The 16,410-nt window shown below is 36.7% G+C and overlaps 1 protein-coding gene across 3 annotated transcripts in view; it reads left to right on the top strand.

The window, feature by feature from the left end:
- Window positions 1-16,410, top strand: part of SYT9 (synaptotagmin 9) — a 70,407-nt gene that overhangs the window by 19,526 nt on the left and 34,471 nt on the right. For all 3 annotated transcript variants that reach the window (XR_012625393.1, XM_074842047.1, XM_074842046.1), the window contains exons 2-3: window positions 12,507-12,858; window positions 15,601-16,147. Coding sequence is in view for 2 of the 3 variants with exons in the window: in XM_074842047.1 (XP_074698148.1) it covers window positions 12,507-12,858; window positions 15,601-16,147 (899 nt within the window). In the remaining variant the exon portion in view is untranslated. The remainder of the gene's footprint in view (window positions 1-12,506; window positions 12,859-15,600; window positions 16,148-16,410) is intronic.

Genomic DNA, 16,410 nt, shown 5'->3' with positions numbered 1-16,410 from the left:
ACATCTTAGATTTGGGATGTACACATGTGAGTATGTGTATCGGAGGGGAGGGATGGAGTGAGGGGGAAGAACAGAAAGCAAAGGAAAAACCTTTGAACATACAAACCAATGTAAATCAGTGTGGAGCCATCTGCCTGAGTCTGCAGTGTTTGAAAAATGGAGTGTATGAACTACTCCTGTTCATTATCATTGAGGTAAGTAGATCAAAATCTTAAGGAGACTTTTAAAATATTAACTGTTAATTTTTTAATCGCTGAACATTGTCAGAGGCATTGAAGTAACACACTTCTTCACAGTAGTTGATACTGGTAAATAGGGTTCCACAGGCAGTCATTGCTATAAATAACTACTTGTATGAAATATAGGAGCTTCTGAGACCTTAAAGTCTCTGGTGCTCACAAGTGGATGTTTCATTATTGGTGCAAAAAGGCTCACAGTGTTTCTTAAATATCTAAAATAAAAACATACTTCCTGCTTTTCTTAGGTGCAGAATGCACCATGAGGCCCCTTGCAACTTTTGAAACCTCCAGACAGATGCAAAGCTAATGTATTCAATTAAGTTACTATCAGCCTTAGAACCCTGAAATGCTGAAGCGTTAGTATCTTGACCTTTATGTCAAGATGAATGAAAAACAAATTAACTTCTGAGTCAGCAAGGCTTTCTGAAGGATTGTGTTTGTTAGAAAATGTCTCTGTTTTTACATATAGGTGTAAGGGCAAAAATAAGCTGTTTTCCATAAAAGCCGAAACATCTTAACAGTTGCCAGGATTTCTAGCCTTAATGAACTAGTTATTGATACTGTTCTTTGGCATTTATATTTTATTATAATCTGATTGTTTCTATAGTACACAGCTATGGGTATTGTGGACAGGAAGGTACAAGAGGGATTGGCAAATTTAGAAGTTAGCAGCACGTAGGGTTATATCAAGCTTCCATCTTTGTCCCTTGTCCCCCACCTGTCTCCTTCTAAAGATTTGTTTTCCCTGTGAATCCCAGGTTCTCAGAAACTCCTGACCTTTCACAGTAACTGATCTGTTGAGTATGCCCCTTTGACCATGTGGGAGAGACACATCTCTCCAGGTATAACTGCCCAGTTTTACTGCAGGAATTTAAGGGCACATTAATACATTAATCTTCACCAGAGACTGACAACAGTTTGCTTCACATCTGTGAACTCTGACATCTAGATTTTGAAGAGTAGCAATCCCATGGTTACTTCACTGATGCCAAAATGCACTGTTCTGTTCTATTCTTGATTTTTTTCTTTTTTAAATCTGTTATAGCTCAACAAAAGTGCTTAGATCAGCAACTGTACAAAGCTCTAAATTTATCCCTACAGTCAACTGTATTACAGCAAGCTGCCTGCCAGATTGCTATTCAGTGAGAAAGCCACAAATTTCAATGCCTCCTGCATGACAGGGAGTAAGAATACTGACAACCCTCAGAAAGTAACTGTTGGGCATGAAGACTATTACCATCCTTCTCAGTATCAAAACTTCAGTGCATTCATTTCTGTAACCCGGTGCACAGTTTGGGTACACTCACTGGAACAACAGGATTAGACTCTACTGCTTTCTTCTCGGTAACAAATATTGATCTGGGTGGGTCCATTAATCTGGGATGGGTGGGCATCTGTCACTACTACCTGGTGTTTAATATTCGCTTTGTTGGTCATAATTACAGCATATCAGCTTTTCTCTCCATAAAACTAGTCAAGCACAAGAAGAAAAAACCCTCAAGCTGTCCAGTTTCAATTTTACGTTCACAACTAAGTACAAAATGAAATTGTGTAGTTCATAAGAAAACTTCAAAGAGTTGTTGCTAGTAGTTCTTTTTACAGATTCTTTTTAATATAAGGAATGTCTTGCATGACTGTACAGTTACACCCAGGAAGGCAGAAATGCAGGTATGTTCAATTCTTACTCAAATTATACATTATTTAGTATATGTTTCACAAAAATAAGCAAGTTGAAGTTCTTTGTATTTGGATTTGCCAAAATTAGGAAGGCTTCCAAGAGCATCTCAGCTTTAAAATAATCACTTACTAGGAATGAAAAAGCAGAAGAGCAGTCTGAATGATAATTTTTTTATCAAATCTGTTTCTTAATTCTATTCTTTAGCTGTTACATTAAGCTGTTTTACTTTAGCTTTCTCTTGATTTTCTGCTCTTAGTTTCTCTGTTTTCATGTCTGTTCTACAGTTTTTTCTTAGACAGTATTTTAGACAGGCAGGATTTCCAGAATTACTCACAAGTCTGTAGAAGCCTTGAACATGTTTCTTTTGCTCTCTAGAGATGCAGGGGTGTGTGTGAATGGGAAGTAAGTGTATTCTGTATATTTTTTCTAACAGTGCATTCCTAGTAAAGTTCATCTGATTGTATATTACTAATTCATTCCTTTTCCTAGTTGTAAATAGCCCTGTCAGTAAGACTTCCATCACACCCTAATACATATGGATCAGACCAAAAAGCTTCGTTTTATAAAATGGGAATCCTAAGTTCACAAAGAGCAACAGATACATAATACATTCACTGTGACTGATTTTCTGAAATACTTTCTTTAAAAAAAGTTGGTGTGAGCATTACATTAAGATGCTAGTGGTTTGTGATAGTTTACTTTTCAGGACAAACACTGTGCAATGAGTCCAGGACAATCAGTTAATGTGAAGAAGTCCTACCAGAGCAGTTTGAAAATATTGTAAAGTATCGTTCTAGTCTAGATATTACATAGGGATTAGAGTGCAGTCATTCAGGAAAGGAAAAAAAAAAAAAAAAAAAAAAAGACCAGCCAAACTGAAAAATAGATATAAACATCTCATTAGGTTCATGAAGGTCAAATAAGTAATAAATTTCTTCTTTATCCATATCAGTCTATGCAGGCAACTTTCCTGAAGTCCCTTGTGAGGTTTCAACACTTGTGGCAACCTTTTTATGATCTGCCAGTATACAGAAAGCAAATGAATTTTGGCTCTTCTGTAAATGTAAAGCAAGGATTGTAAATATTGAACCACTGTGATGTGCCAAACTCCCATAATACAGGCTTAGAGTACTTGATTCTGAAAAGGAAGCTAATGAAATAATTGACCTCATTTCCATTCCAAGCAATCTGACTTTAAAGAGAAGCTTGCACTTTTATTCTACATAAATTGCCCAGAAGAGCAATGCTGTCTTCTTATCTCTTACATATTTATTTCCTAAAAAAACCCCTAAAATTAAGGAAGTAAGGTTCAAAATAGATAATTTTTTAGATTATTCAAAATCACAAAGGCTAATGGTTTCCACTGGACTTAAGAAAATTAAAAGGACAAGTAGCCAACTGGTAGATGAAATTCAATGCTTCCAGTAGAAAAGAAAATAGAAATTTGAAAGAAAAATGTTATATAGATTTGTTCTAGAACTATATGAGCGACGCAACTCCTATTAATTATTATGGCTAGTTCTGTGAAAGTATTTTTTCATCATATTACATCATATTGATACGTTACAGATGTGTATATATATATTTACATATACATGTCTTTAGATATGAATGTGAAACTTAAATTTTGCTAAAGCTCAAACAGCTCTTTAAACACTTCAGTGGTCTGTCCATGCCTCCCGTGGTCCTTTAAAGTAATTTAATTCCACAAATTTGCCCACCAAAATAAAGTCATTCAATAAAACATTTGGTAAGTACTTTGATTTTTTGTTTTGTTTTGTTTTCCCCTGGGAAGATTGTGCCCTAAAGGGGATCAAAATTAAAAGGAATTTGTTAAAAAATTTCAGAAAATGTTGCTACTTCATTATTATTTTGTATAACATCTCTGTAACTATTGTTTTGAGCACTTTGGTACAATATTACTGCACAGTTTTATACAAGTGGGAAATTAAATGCTTCTCTGTCATTTCTTTTAGTGCTCTCAAACACTTCTTTACAATTTATTGCAACTTACTGGGCTTTCAAGGACTATAATGGAATTTAAAGCTTATTGGCATGGTTCAAATAAGCTTTTTGCTCTTCTTCCATAACCTGGGGACTTCCTGCTACTGGCTATATATTGCTGAAATAAATGGCAATTTCTCTTCATTATTATTCATGGGGTCATAACATTCAAGATTAATGCATGCTCTGATGGCTTATTCATGAAAATGTTCACAAGTCCTGAAAGTTTCATACTTTTTAACACACACAATTTGTCCAAAAATTCCTACTAGAAAGCATGGTTGTTCTATATTCATTCTTCATCATTTATTTCTCTATTGAAACCTTGCAATCTGCCAATGAGGGAACATACACAGTATTTGCCAAATGTGACTAGTCACTTTCTACGACTAGATGAGAAGTTAAATTCTTCAGTAACCCTATGAACTCCTATTTTCCATCCCCTAGAAAACCCAGGATAAACATTTGCAAATTATTAATTAGCAACTCAGTTCACTTTGTGAATGATCCTACAAGAAAAAGTCTTAAGTGTATCATATTATTTATTCCAAGCAAATAATTAATTTGATTCTATTTAACATATCCCAAGAAGTAGCTGAGAAAGTAGGTGGGTGGAAATATGCATTACAGCTCTTAACTACAGTCATGGGAACTGTAACTCTTACAAAGCACAGCTACTCGGGTTTTGCACTATGAAGGACCTAACAGGCCTGATGGTCATATGAATTTGCAGTATAAATGTATACCCCCAAAATTTCTTTCCCACTCAGCATATCACCAGCTTGCTCTTTTAGCTAACAAGCTACAAACGCGTCTCAAGTGCCAAATGGCTTTTAGAAGACTTCATACTCATTTGCTCCAGCTACATGTCCTGTCCTGCAAATGTAGCACCCTAACTGATTCTGCCTAACCAGATGAAATGGAGCCATTTAAGCTATCTCCATGTCATGTTACACAGAGTACCTGACAACCTGGCATGATATCTTTAAAATTTGTGTCCTCTCTTCTATTATTATTTATGCCTTTTTTCCCCAGATTATACTGTATAATACTTTTCACTGGATATTAGAAGACCAAATGAATGCATTAAATTTTCATATTTTGTCAGCTGTGCGAAGTATGTATTCAAAGAGAATATGGTAATAACCCAAAAGAACCAAGTCTGAGGCATGGGAACCTGAGTAAATCTTATTACAGTTGTGTATACGCAGTCATGACAGACAAATTTTATTTTCTACTATGCTTTGTTAGCATCCATGTTGCTTGTGAAACAGAGGCTTTAGTTTTTGCAAGAGGAACAATGTAATTCTTTGTCAGTAGATACTACTGCAAGACGTCAGAAACAAAAATGCAAGCCCTTGAACATATGACTCCTCTCAACTGTGTCTTTAAGAATCCCTGCTCATTCAGCCTGATTAGTCTGATTAGTAAAGACATTTTTTGTCACTTACAAACTCTAGAAGAATATTACATGTCAGCTAAGTTGTCAAGAAAATTTGCATTAATGTAGACTAAATATATTAAGAGGAAATAGATGTACAAACAAGAATAAATTCTTCTTGGAATGAGTTTAATTTACTGGATTACAGATGTTAAGCTTTGTCATGGAGACTGATTAATTTTCTTCAGCAAGTATACTTTTGAGTGTTGTGTTCACATGCAGTTTATTAATTGCAATCAAAATTATCTCAGGATGAAATCACCTTACCTGAATTACAAACAAAACAGTCTGCTTACATAAATTTTATTCTTAATAAGCAAAACTAAAATCTTTCTGCTGAAAAAAATGTTTTGAGTCCTTTTTTCCTGTTTTTGAATGTCCATGAACAATTTGCTTTAATTTATTTTTGTTTCAAGCTCTATTTTTGTGATTTTACCAATAAACTATTAACTCAATCTTGTGTCAGTTTTGAATTATATCACAACAATTGCTGCTGGACAGATATTCTGAGCAAACAAATCTCTGTTGATCATGCACTCTTAGTTGTATTTTGTATGGCCATTTAGTAATTCTGGTTTCATAATGAAATTGTGCTATGGAATTTATGTGCATTTGAACTAATTGAAAATTGATAATTAAGTATTATATTTCATTGATCTAGTTAATTTATGAAACTTAGTTAATTTTAAGCAGTACCTGGAAAACATTACAAAAACTTGTAACCCAGGCAAAGCAAATGAAGAGAAAGCATACACTGAGAAACTGGAATTGTAACACTATTTAGGAATAAAAGTATATGCAAGTCACTCAGGATTAGAAGAGTTTCTTAACCAACACAAGAGCTTTACATACCCTAAGGCCTACCTATAAAATGTAGAACACATAGCTTGAAAAAAAGTCACTAAAAGCTAACAACAGCCTCAAATACTAGTGAAGCCCAGTTACAAACACATTTTTAGATCATGGAAAATGTTATTATTATATGGAGCCCTGACACTGATCTCACTTAGGCCTGTTTTGTTGGTCCACATGCATAAATTTCAGGGTCAGACAAAAGAGCTGGAGTATGTATGTGTAATAAAATGATTTTAATACAAGATTCATTCCTTTGGTTTTCAGCTGCCTTACTTTAAAGAATTTCCCAGAAAGTTTCTAAACACAGTATTAAGTATAATTAACTGTGTTCAGGAATATTTCAGAGAAGAATATATAAGCTGAGGATTATTCCTTTGTCTCAGGATTCTTTGCAAGAAGCACTTTTCATCCTGAACAAGTGCCAGCTATGCTAATTAAGAAAAACTTATGAAGCACAAACAAAACTACACTGCAATATTAGGTTAAGACTGCTTCAGTACTTCAGATACTTCATCCTAGCAACATTTCTCTGGAAAAGTTAGGGTCTTAGACTTCTCGGGTTAAAAAAAGTTGTTTTTACAGTACAACTACTGGGCTGAATTATGGCTTACCCTCCATAGATATATTTGCATGAAAGAAAGAAATTAGGTTTTCAAAAGCACAGCTAGGATTTAAGCAATAGGCACTGATGTTTCCATTGTTTTTCAAGAAGTTAGATGTCTAACCACTTCTTTAAAATCTCCCCCTAAGCAACAAAACTTAATGAAAGGAGGAACATTTTATTTCCTCAGGAAATAAAATCTTGAAATTGCCATTGAATTTGGACAGATTCGTATTCACAAAGACTGATCTGCCCCAATACATCCTGAAGTTTAGTAACGTGATTACTCAGAACAAGTTAATTTTACCATTTTAATTGAATGCCTTTTGAAATTTGTTGCTTTTTAAAATCAGAAAAGATTACTTGTATTGGACTAAAAATATCTGTATTGTAAGATTTATATTGTTAAGATTTATTTCACTTCTTGCTAGCCAAACTTCACATAATAGATCATTGTGTATATTACAATAATGCTGGAATATCTGAATACTCATTTTAATAAAAAGAGAAAAGTAGATAAACATAGAGAAGAAAGCTTGTTTTATTTCAGTAAGAACTTGTTAAAAGAACTCTCCCAGTTAAGATTTCCAGTAAAACTCTTTCAGCTTAAGTTAAACCAGATTACAGTTTGGTGGAAAAGGAGTTCATTTGATAGAAACCAGTCACATCCAGGTAACCAACAACTTCATTAGCCAAATAATTATATTATTGATCAGCAGTTCTTTTGATCAAGTGTCCTGTCTATGCCTGGTTGATCAGAAATTCCTGGCTGTTTTTCCTTCTTCATATGTTTGTTCTTAGAGTCAGATGATTGCGAACAGTTTAGTTTGTGCCTTTTGCCTCTGTAACTGCAATTGCATATCTGGACACATGCATTGATTGCGTTAGCTATTGATCTCTCCCATTGTTGGCTAATTTATATATTTGATTTTGTATAATATTTAGCAATCCAAATGGTAACTTAATGAAAGCAAGAAGGAAAAAAATGTATTTCATCCCTTGTTTCACACATGAACAGACAAAACCACCACTATTATTTCTGTATTTCACGTCTAATTTTTGGTAAGTTTTTTCAACATCAGTTTTAGAGGGTAGGGCACCACCATTTATGCCAGAAAAAAACAAGTCACAGGCATGCAGTTTTGTGCTGTCAGAATTTAAATGGAACCATTATACATTTATCTCTGGTCTTACAGCCTTCAATACTGAACAAGAAATATGCAATATGTATGTATAAATTCAACACTAACTCAAATTATTTTGGAACAATCTATGATTTCATTCAAAGCCAATATAAAAGCTTATGTTCAGTAGATACATACTAAAAACCTGTGCCATAGAGGCACAATTTTATTGCCTTTTTTACTAGATAATCTACAAAGTGCAGTTAGAGCTTTATTGATATTTTTGTATTGTGATCCAAAAAAATGTTACCCACTTAGCATCTCATCCCTACCAAAATAAAATTATGTTACTATCCTATTTGAGTGTGGTCAAACATTGCAATAGGCTGCCCACAGAGGCTGTGGAGTCTCCATCTTTGGAGAAATTTTGTCTGGGCATGGTGTTGAGCAGCCTACTGTAGGTGACCTTGCTTGAGCAGGGTCTTGAACGAGATCATGTGGAGGGTCCCTTCCACAACAATTTGGTGATTCTTTTTAATAGAATTTAACAGAAAAGAGAATTTATATTCCTATCGTAGATTCTCTTGACATAGAGTGGGATTTTTCTTTTTTGTATAACAGATCTACTTTAAAATGCAAGTTAAAAATTTTAAAAAGATCTAGCAATGACTCCATAACCAAACTGAGTCTTTTTGATAAAGCTGCCACAGAACTGATTGTAATAAAATCTGTCACAGAGAGAAAGACCATGCTCATTTCTCCAGTCTGTGATAATAACTGATGATGTACTCCATAGGTAGAAAATTCTGTTTCATTTGCTATTTCTGCATTGTTTTTAACCTGGTGACTGCTACCAAAAAATGAACAACTGCGCTAATTATGCTGATAAGCATAGCAGATAGTTAAGAAATTGAAAGTCAGTAGAGTAAAAAGGATTCAAACATGAATACCTGCTCAAAAATTGATTAGTACATCAAAATATCTGTAAGACATGCCATGAGCAAGATATTTAGAAAGCCTATGTGTCCGTGGCCTTACTGCAAATGATGGCTGAGCACCTGAGTTGTTACAACTGCATGGAAATAACGTCTGTGACTTCCAAGTCATCTAACAATGATGTTATAGTCTTAATAGACAAAAAATTAGATGAAGCTCCCTAGTCTTGAGTGTTTAATCTGGGGCCACCCTGAAGATCAGTCTTCTTATTTTGTCTGTCAAAAGGCATCCTTTACTGGTGTGTGAAAGCACATTGCAGATAAAAATTAACTGTAAGTATATGCAATTGCATTGATTTTAAAAGTACATGTTTTTAATAAAAAATCTAGGCTTACTTTCTATGGAACAAATTACCCATTATCAACATGCTATAATACTGTCCAGATATTCTGACATGCTGGATTTTGCAAGCTCAGGTCACTGCAGCCATGATCAAGAAGCTATAGTTATGAAATTTTGACTTGGATTCATAGCAATACCTCAAGACACTTGGCTGGCATCGTGGTTGCACCAAGGAAGAGATCAGTGGCACAGGGGCCTGCCTTGTGTTCGTGAGATTCTCCATTGCAGAGCATCGCAAGCTCGTATCAATGCAGAGTAGGTACAGAGAGTAGATATATTAGCTAGTCACTAATGGAACTGGCCAAATGCTGAAAGTGAGCGCAGGTGATCATCTAAAACATGGCAAAAATGTACACACTGAATTTATATGTTGCAATGCTACTCAAAAACTCTGTTCCTTCTGAAATGGTCAGCACCTTTCCTCACTGCTCCCAAAGCCCATGCCTGCCTGTAAACTGCTCAGCCTTGCCTATAGTGCTTGCCTGCACTTTGATTCACAGTTGCAGTTTAGACTTACGTTAGATGCTGCTCTGAAAACACATTGCTCTAATTCTTGTGAAAGCAGAGTGAATTGAGAAGCAGCTGGATTTTTGAGGAACACTCTCTGTGCTGCAGATCTCTGATTTTTGTAAGGACAAACAAGTAGAGATTTACCCTGCTCTCATTACAAAGCAGAGGAAATCGCTGGCATCAGATGAGTACTGCTACCACATGGGAATGCAGATAAACAGGCTTAGAAAAACTGAGACATCTGGAAAGATGGAATAAAAATTATACCAAAAATACAGTATGTAACAGCACAAATGGTTAATATAAAAGCAGCTCCAGGATGCAGCCAAAAGTCTCTTCACTCAGGACTGCACTCCCCCCAGCTATTCACAGGGGATCTGCCCAGTTGCTGAAAATTGCCAGCCGGAAGTGTAGTATATGAAAACTACTGTCCAGTGAAAGGTAACGGGTTTGACCACTGCTGTTTAGCCCCACTGTCTTTCATAGAAGTAAGACAGATGCATGATTCTCCTTTTTCCACTCACAGAAACAAAAATTTCACACAAAAATGGTTCCTAAGGAGTCAGAAAGAAGTAAACCAAGGTGATGAAAAATAATCCCTTCTTATTCTGCGATTTGGCAAGTTACCTGAACTGTTTATCACCCAGCTTCTCTGAAAGTAAGCTGTGAGATAAGGGTGCTATGTTATTAAATGCAGAGGTATATTATGAAAGCCCTTCAAACTCTCCAAATGAAAAGTAGTTCATACTGCTCTCATGTATTTTTTCTCATTATTTCAGTTCTCTAGATGACTCTGTCCTCTGCTAAAGTCACTCTCAAGGTAGGGAACTGTTGGTCTACGTTTCAAATTGTTCCTCACCTTCACACATCCTTGGCATTGGGCAGTCTCCAGTTCTCACCTTGTAATCTTCTGGCTGGTTCTGACAGCTCTCAGTTCCTCATTTCTTTCAATGCTGGATCATTTACTTGAATCAGTTCTTTGAAAAAGTGACCCTTTTGCAGACTTCTGATGATTTCTTTCCTTCTCCTCCAGGAAATCCAAGACAAGTTGCTTTATTCTAAAGGTGTTCTTTCACTACTGCATGCCAGTTCCTCTGCTTTTTAATCAAATAGTGAGGCTGTTCTCTGCCTCCACTACCAGACTTGTTTAACAGTAAATATTCCAAAAATATCAAGAACCACCATTCTACTTTCTCCCCAATTGCCTTTTATGCACAGGAGGAATTTCTTTAATTAATTTCTCCTCTGAAACTCTTTGCTATAATTCCAAACAGCTGCTGTGCTGTCCCCACTGTTAATGAGCTTTGCCTTCATATGACTGGGAGAAGGACAGAAAGGGCCATGATGACTAAAATTGTTTAAAATTGGTTTTCAGCATGCAAAATAAACTGGACAGCTCCTGCGTGAAACTGATTGTAGTGTCACTCTCCCCTCTGTGGAAATTTAATCTGTCTGGCTAGTGAGAATGAGACTCACAGCAGGGGTAGAAGGTATTGACTTTTCCACTTTTTAAAAAAATACTCTTTTTTTTTTTTTTTTTCAGATTGACTGAGGCTGTTTCATCTGAATTCTCATTCTTAAATAATTGTCCTAGTAGGAGCAGTACGTTTCAACCTCATGCCATCCTTTGAAAATTCAGGCTAGCTGTTAGCTAGAGAGATGCACCCTGACATTCTGAACCTATACGCAGTGTGAAAAATTGCTTTGATCAGGTTGTGTTTATAATTTGAGGCAGTAAAATAGAATTTTTACTAATTGTGTTTAAGGCATGATGTAGTGTATAATCCACAGAGAAACTCGTTTCAAAAACACTGTAACCATAAAAACAGCTGTTCCACTGAGTCATTTTCCCAACGTGCAACTTAAAACAAAGCAAAACAGAGAAAAAGCCTCTCCCAGTTGTAACTTATTTGTGTTGATATGATTATGGAGTAGGATAATGATAGGAATGTGGGGAAAAACAACCAAAAACTCAACTTCTGTTTGAAAACAGAAAAAGAGCCTTTGGAGTTAAAAAATAGAAAAATCTCAGTTTCAAAGAGATACTGGTATCTAAACTAAATTATGAATAGCAAGCCGTGTATTGATAGTCCAAAATAATTTGCAGAGATAAGAATGAGTCTTAAGATTAGAAAGAAGGGAATTAAAACAATGAAACAAGATATTTCAGTTGAATACCTAAAAAAAATTCATATCACGTATATGCATGTGTGCATATTTTCATGGTGTTTAAGTATAATACAGTCTCTGGAAGAGAAGACAGTAAGATCTGGTAAAGGAGGTGGAGGAAACTGCACTACATAAAAGGAAAATAAAGAAAAGACAAAATGTACTGCAGGCACTGCTCTTTTGTCAGTAGAAAGTTGAGTGAACAGTGAACAAGCCCTTTTCATATTTAGAATGACCCTTCATCCCACCCATGGAGGGAAAATATAAACCAAGTTCTATGAAGATAAGCCTTATACTGAATTCCAAACAAGATTACATTTTTTTCTTGGGGGGAAAAAAAAGAATATGTTTTTATTATATGACTGTTGTCAGTCATGTATGTTGTCAGTCATGTATGTTGTCATTATAAGTTGTTGTTCTGGGTCCAGAATTTAATTTTTGCAGATCTGCAATCCAGAGATATCTACTTCCCATATTGTATGCCCTGGAGGTGCAGAGCTCCAAAGAGCACAAAGATGTGACATGCGTGTGTTTTTCTTGTTTGCAGATATCTCAATAAGCTTGCTCTCCTTAGTTGTCACAGCCTGTGGTCTTGCTCTGTTTGGTGTCTCTCTGTTCGTCTCCTGGAAGCTTTGTTGGATCCCTTGGCGAGAGCGTGGTCTGCCATTTGGGAACAAAGACAACAAACAAGAATCACTGAACTACACAGATACAGAGACCAATGACCATGACTACAGTGAGGATTATCTTGGTCAGCCTACAGCCTATCCAGAGTCCTCCATGAAGATCAGCCACACCTCCCCTGATATTCCATTAGATGCTCAGGCAGGAACGAAGGAGAACTGCGTACACAATGTGCGAATGCATCGTCAGATCACTGAACCAACTTCTTCTGCTCGGTCAGTAACTCCAATTTCTCTCTGATATTAATGAATACAGATACAGTCAAAAGAGCACAGCTTGATTATCCAGTACACTAATCTATTAAAAATGCATAATTTACTTGACACATTCTTTTTTAAAAAAAATCACACAAAAGTTATTCTTTGAGCTGCACAAACCTCTTTGGTTAAAAGGACAGGATCACAATGCTATTACACTCTTCTATCAACTACTGTCTCATTTGTGCCTCTCCCTCAGAAGCTGGACAAGGCAGAGCACTGTGTGTCGCTTAAAGCACCAGAAGAGCCTAGATTTAGCTTGTAAAGCATATTCATTTGTACTTAGCACTGATGCTAAACACTCAGTAATATCTCCTCAAAGATTTTTAAAACAGCCAAAGAAGAAAAGTAGGGCAAGCTAATGAAACACTTGCAAGAATTAGAAATAGGATTAAAAATCATAGATTTTAGCCACAGTCATGACTGTGAGGGGAGAAGTGACTGAACAAGAGTCAGTGAGGTCTCCAGGGGAACTGGAGAATCAGTACAGGAGGGAAGAGGAAAGAGGGAGTGTGAGAGTGTGCAGGGACAGGCGATAAAAGGATCAGCATGTGAAGAGCCAGTAAATTTCTGAGTCAAAGCAGATGCACTTCAGCTGGAGAAGGTACAGCACTAGTCTGATTGCTCTTTGCTAGCCTCACTTCTGACCATCTGGGAGAGCAAGTTAAGCCAAGATTCTTGGCTTCAAGCACACCTGAACATGGGTAAGATGACAGCAGCTAGCAGCCAGTTCAGTAATTGTCAGTTGTCCAAAACATCTCAGAAAGAATTTGAGAAATCCTCAGTATATTATGAGCGCTATGCAGCATAAACTTCGGGTGCCCTTCCTCCTTGGATTTGCATAAGAATGGTCTTACATTGTAGGAATATATGGGCAGGTCAGAGCCATAATTATATAGATACCGAAGCTTGCAGCCTACCACTTGCAAGGCTGAATTCCAACTAAGGACTAATAGCCCAGAAGTACAGCACAGGGCTGGTGCTGCTGTGCTTTCAAACTGCTGGGAAATAAGCATGTCATGAGATTAACAACAGAAGATTCATATCTGACATCTAACACCAAGAGCTCTCATGTGTCTTCAATATTGTGAAAGTATTGAGTCACATACAGGCTTTCTCTGCTACAACAGGGCAGCAATTCTGATAACCAAACAACAAATGCACAGTATCACCACAGCATAGTCATCTCACAAGAAGCAGCAGCAATCCCAATCGCTAAAAGAATTTGCCTCAGCATCCTGAGTGCTTCTGGCAACTGTTCCCAGGCCAGCTCTCTTCAGCAAGTGTAACACTGGCTGTGTCCACGAGGGCATGACCTGTCCAGGTCCCACCCCTACCCTATACCATGGGTGATAGAGGCTTTGCTCTGTACTCCTCTCTTTCATTGCCCCTTACTTTTACCAGCTTCTTCTCCAGAGGACTCTTTCACTGAGCAGAGGGGCCCATCTTCCTTGCTCTGCATCCTTTGTTTGTTCACCTTTGTCTCTGCTGCTTGCTGGCATGACGGGGTAGCCAGCTGTGGCTTTCCTCTGTGGCCACAGAGAGCAGGCACCTGCCCCTGCTACAATCCTTGATAAGCTGACTCCCCAGTGCCCTCCTTTTTATTCCCTCCCAGGATATTCTGCACCTCTCACTGTGATAAGGAGCTTAAGGGCTGAACAATAAAAATCTTTTTTTGTGACATGATAATATTTTATCATGGAAATGACTAATGTATACCTATAAAATTATGTATTTGTTATGCAACAAGAGGAAAAAAAGGATAGTATATAAAAGTATGTTCAACCACAGCTCGTGGCACTCCAATACACTGAATGATTGCTGTATATGAATAGGACAAAAAGGTGGAATCCAAGTCATACAAGATTAGGATTTTACCTAATCCAACTTTCACATCCCGCTACCCCGACAGGTTTTGCAAATTTGATTTCTGTTACCATCTCGTGAAGTGGAAATTTCAATCACAATAACTGAGTGACTCCAGGTAATACATTTCACTGGACCAAAGCTAAAAGCAACTTTCTTTCCTTGGAGTAATGAAACTAAAGGAGCTTTTCAACCAAAGTAAACAGAGTTTATTACATCAGGTATGAGAGAAAAAAACAATTGCTGGTGGGGTGGTCAACAAACCATTTCAGATCAGAACAGCTCACTTGTAAGTGAAGTAGTTGTAGAGATCAACAAGTAATTAAAATGCAGAGATGTCAGTAAGTATCCTCCTTTGTCCAGCTTTACCTTAGAACCATAAATCAGCAAGCTCAGCTGGCATAATAGGCCAGATCCTGCTGCCATTTACATAATATAACTAATTTCATAGGCATTAATCCAGAGGATTCAGTTGAAAATGGTAACTGATAAGAACAGCTACAGTTCTTATCATATCACATGATACTTGCTAATAAGGCAGACCCTTTGGATTTGCAATGGCCATTAATTTGCATTTCTTCAGCCAGGTTTTGAGAGTGCATACCACTAGCTTGGGACATAGGAACAGAAAATTATGTGATAGTAGCAGTCTAATGCTTAAGGTGAGCTCTTACAGCTGTTGGGCATCATGCTTTATCACTTTATGTGAGTAAAAGTCTGACCCCATTTTACATTACAAAAATATGTCAAGTGAGAACAGAATCTTTAGTGTGTGCGACCAGATTCTTACCATCTTCAACACAATTTGTTTCAATTCCTTTGTTTTCACTTAAGGCATAATTCAATACGAAGACAGCTCAACCTCTCCAACCCCGACTTCAACATCCAGCAGGTTCAGAAACAGGAGCAACTGACGGGGATTGGCCGCATTAAGCCAGAGCTATATAAACAAAGATCAGTGGACACAGACGATGGCCGGAGGAGTAATAGCAAGGCATGTGGAAAACTGAACTTTATTCTGAAATATGATTGTGATTTAGAACAGCTGATAGTGAAGATACACAAGGCCATCAACCTGCCAGCAAAGGACTTCTCTGGAACTTCAGATCCATACGTGAAGATATATCTACTTCCTGATAGGAAAACAAAACACCAGACTAAAGTGCACAGAAAAACCCTAAACCCAGTATTTGATGAAGTTTTTTTATTTACTGTCCCATACAATGATCTGAACGCAAGGAAACTCCATTTCTCTGTGTATGACTTTGACAGATTCTCCAGGCATGACTTGATTGGCCAAGTGATAGTGGATAATTTTTTAGATTTGGCAGATTTTCCCAGGGAATGTAATATTTGGAAGGATATTGAATATGTCACCAATGTAAGTATTCTAATTTTTCTTTCTGAAGTTTTTTTGTTTCTGATTTTATTTCCTTAATCTGGTTATAACTGAAATTGACTGATAAATTTATGAAGGAAAATATTCTCTTTCTTTCTCAAGATTTGACCTTAATCCAAGGAAATTGACAGTACATTTTCAGTCCTAATTTCTTGTTCTTTGGATAAATTAAAGAATGTCTTATGTAGGAGATAGTGGGTTTAGTCGTTGCCCTGCTGATAGGGTAGAAAAGCTGGAGAATGTTT

This window comes from Strix aluco, chromosome 16 (assembly GCF_031877795.1).
Source record: "Strix aluco isolate bStrAlu1 chromosome 16, bStrAlu1.hap1, whole genome shotgun sequence".
NCBI classification, from domain to species: Eukaryota; Metazoa; Chordata; class Aves; order Strigiformes; family Strigidae; genus Strix; species Strix aluco.
Note: the sequence above shows the minus strand (reverse complement) of the source record. Positions and strands in the feature narration are given on the sequence as shown.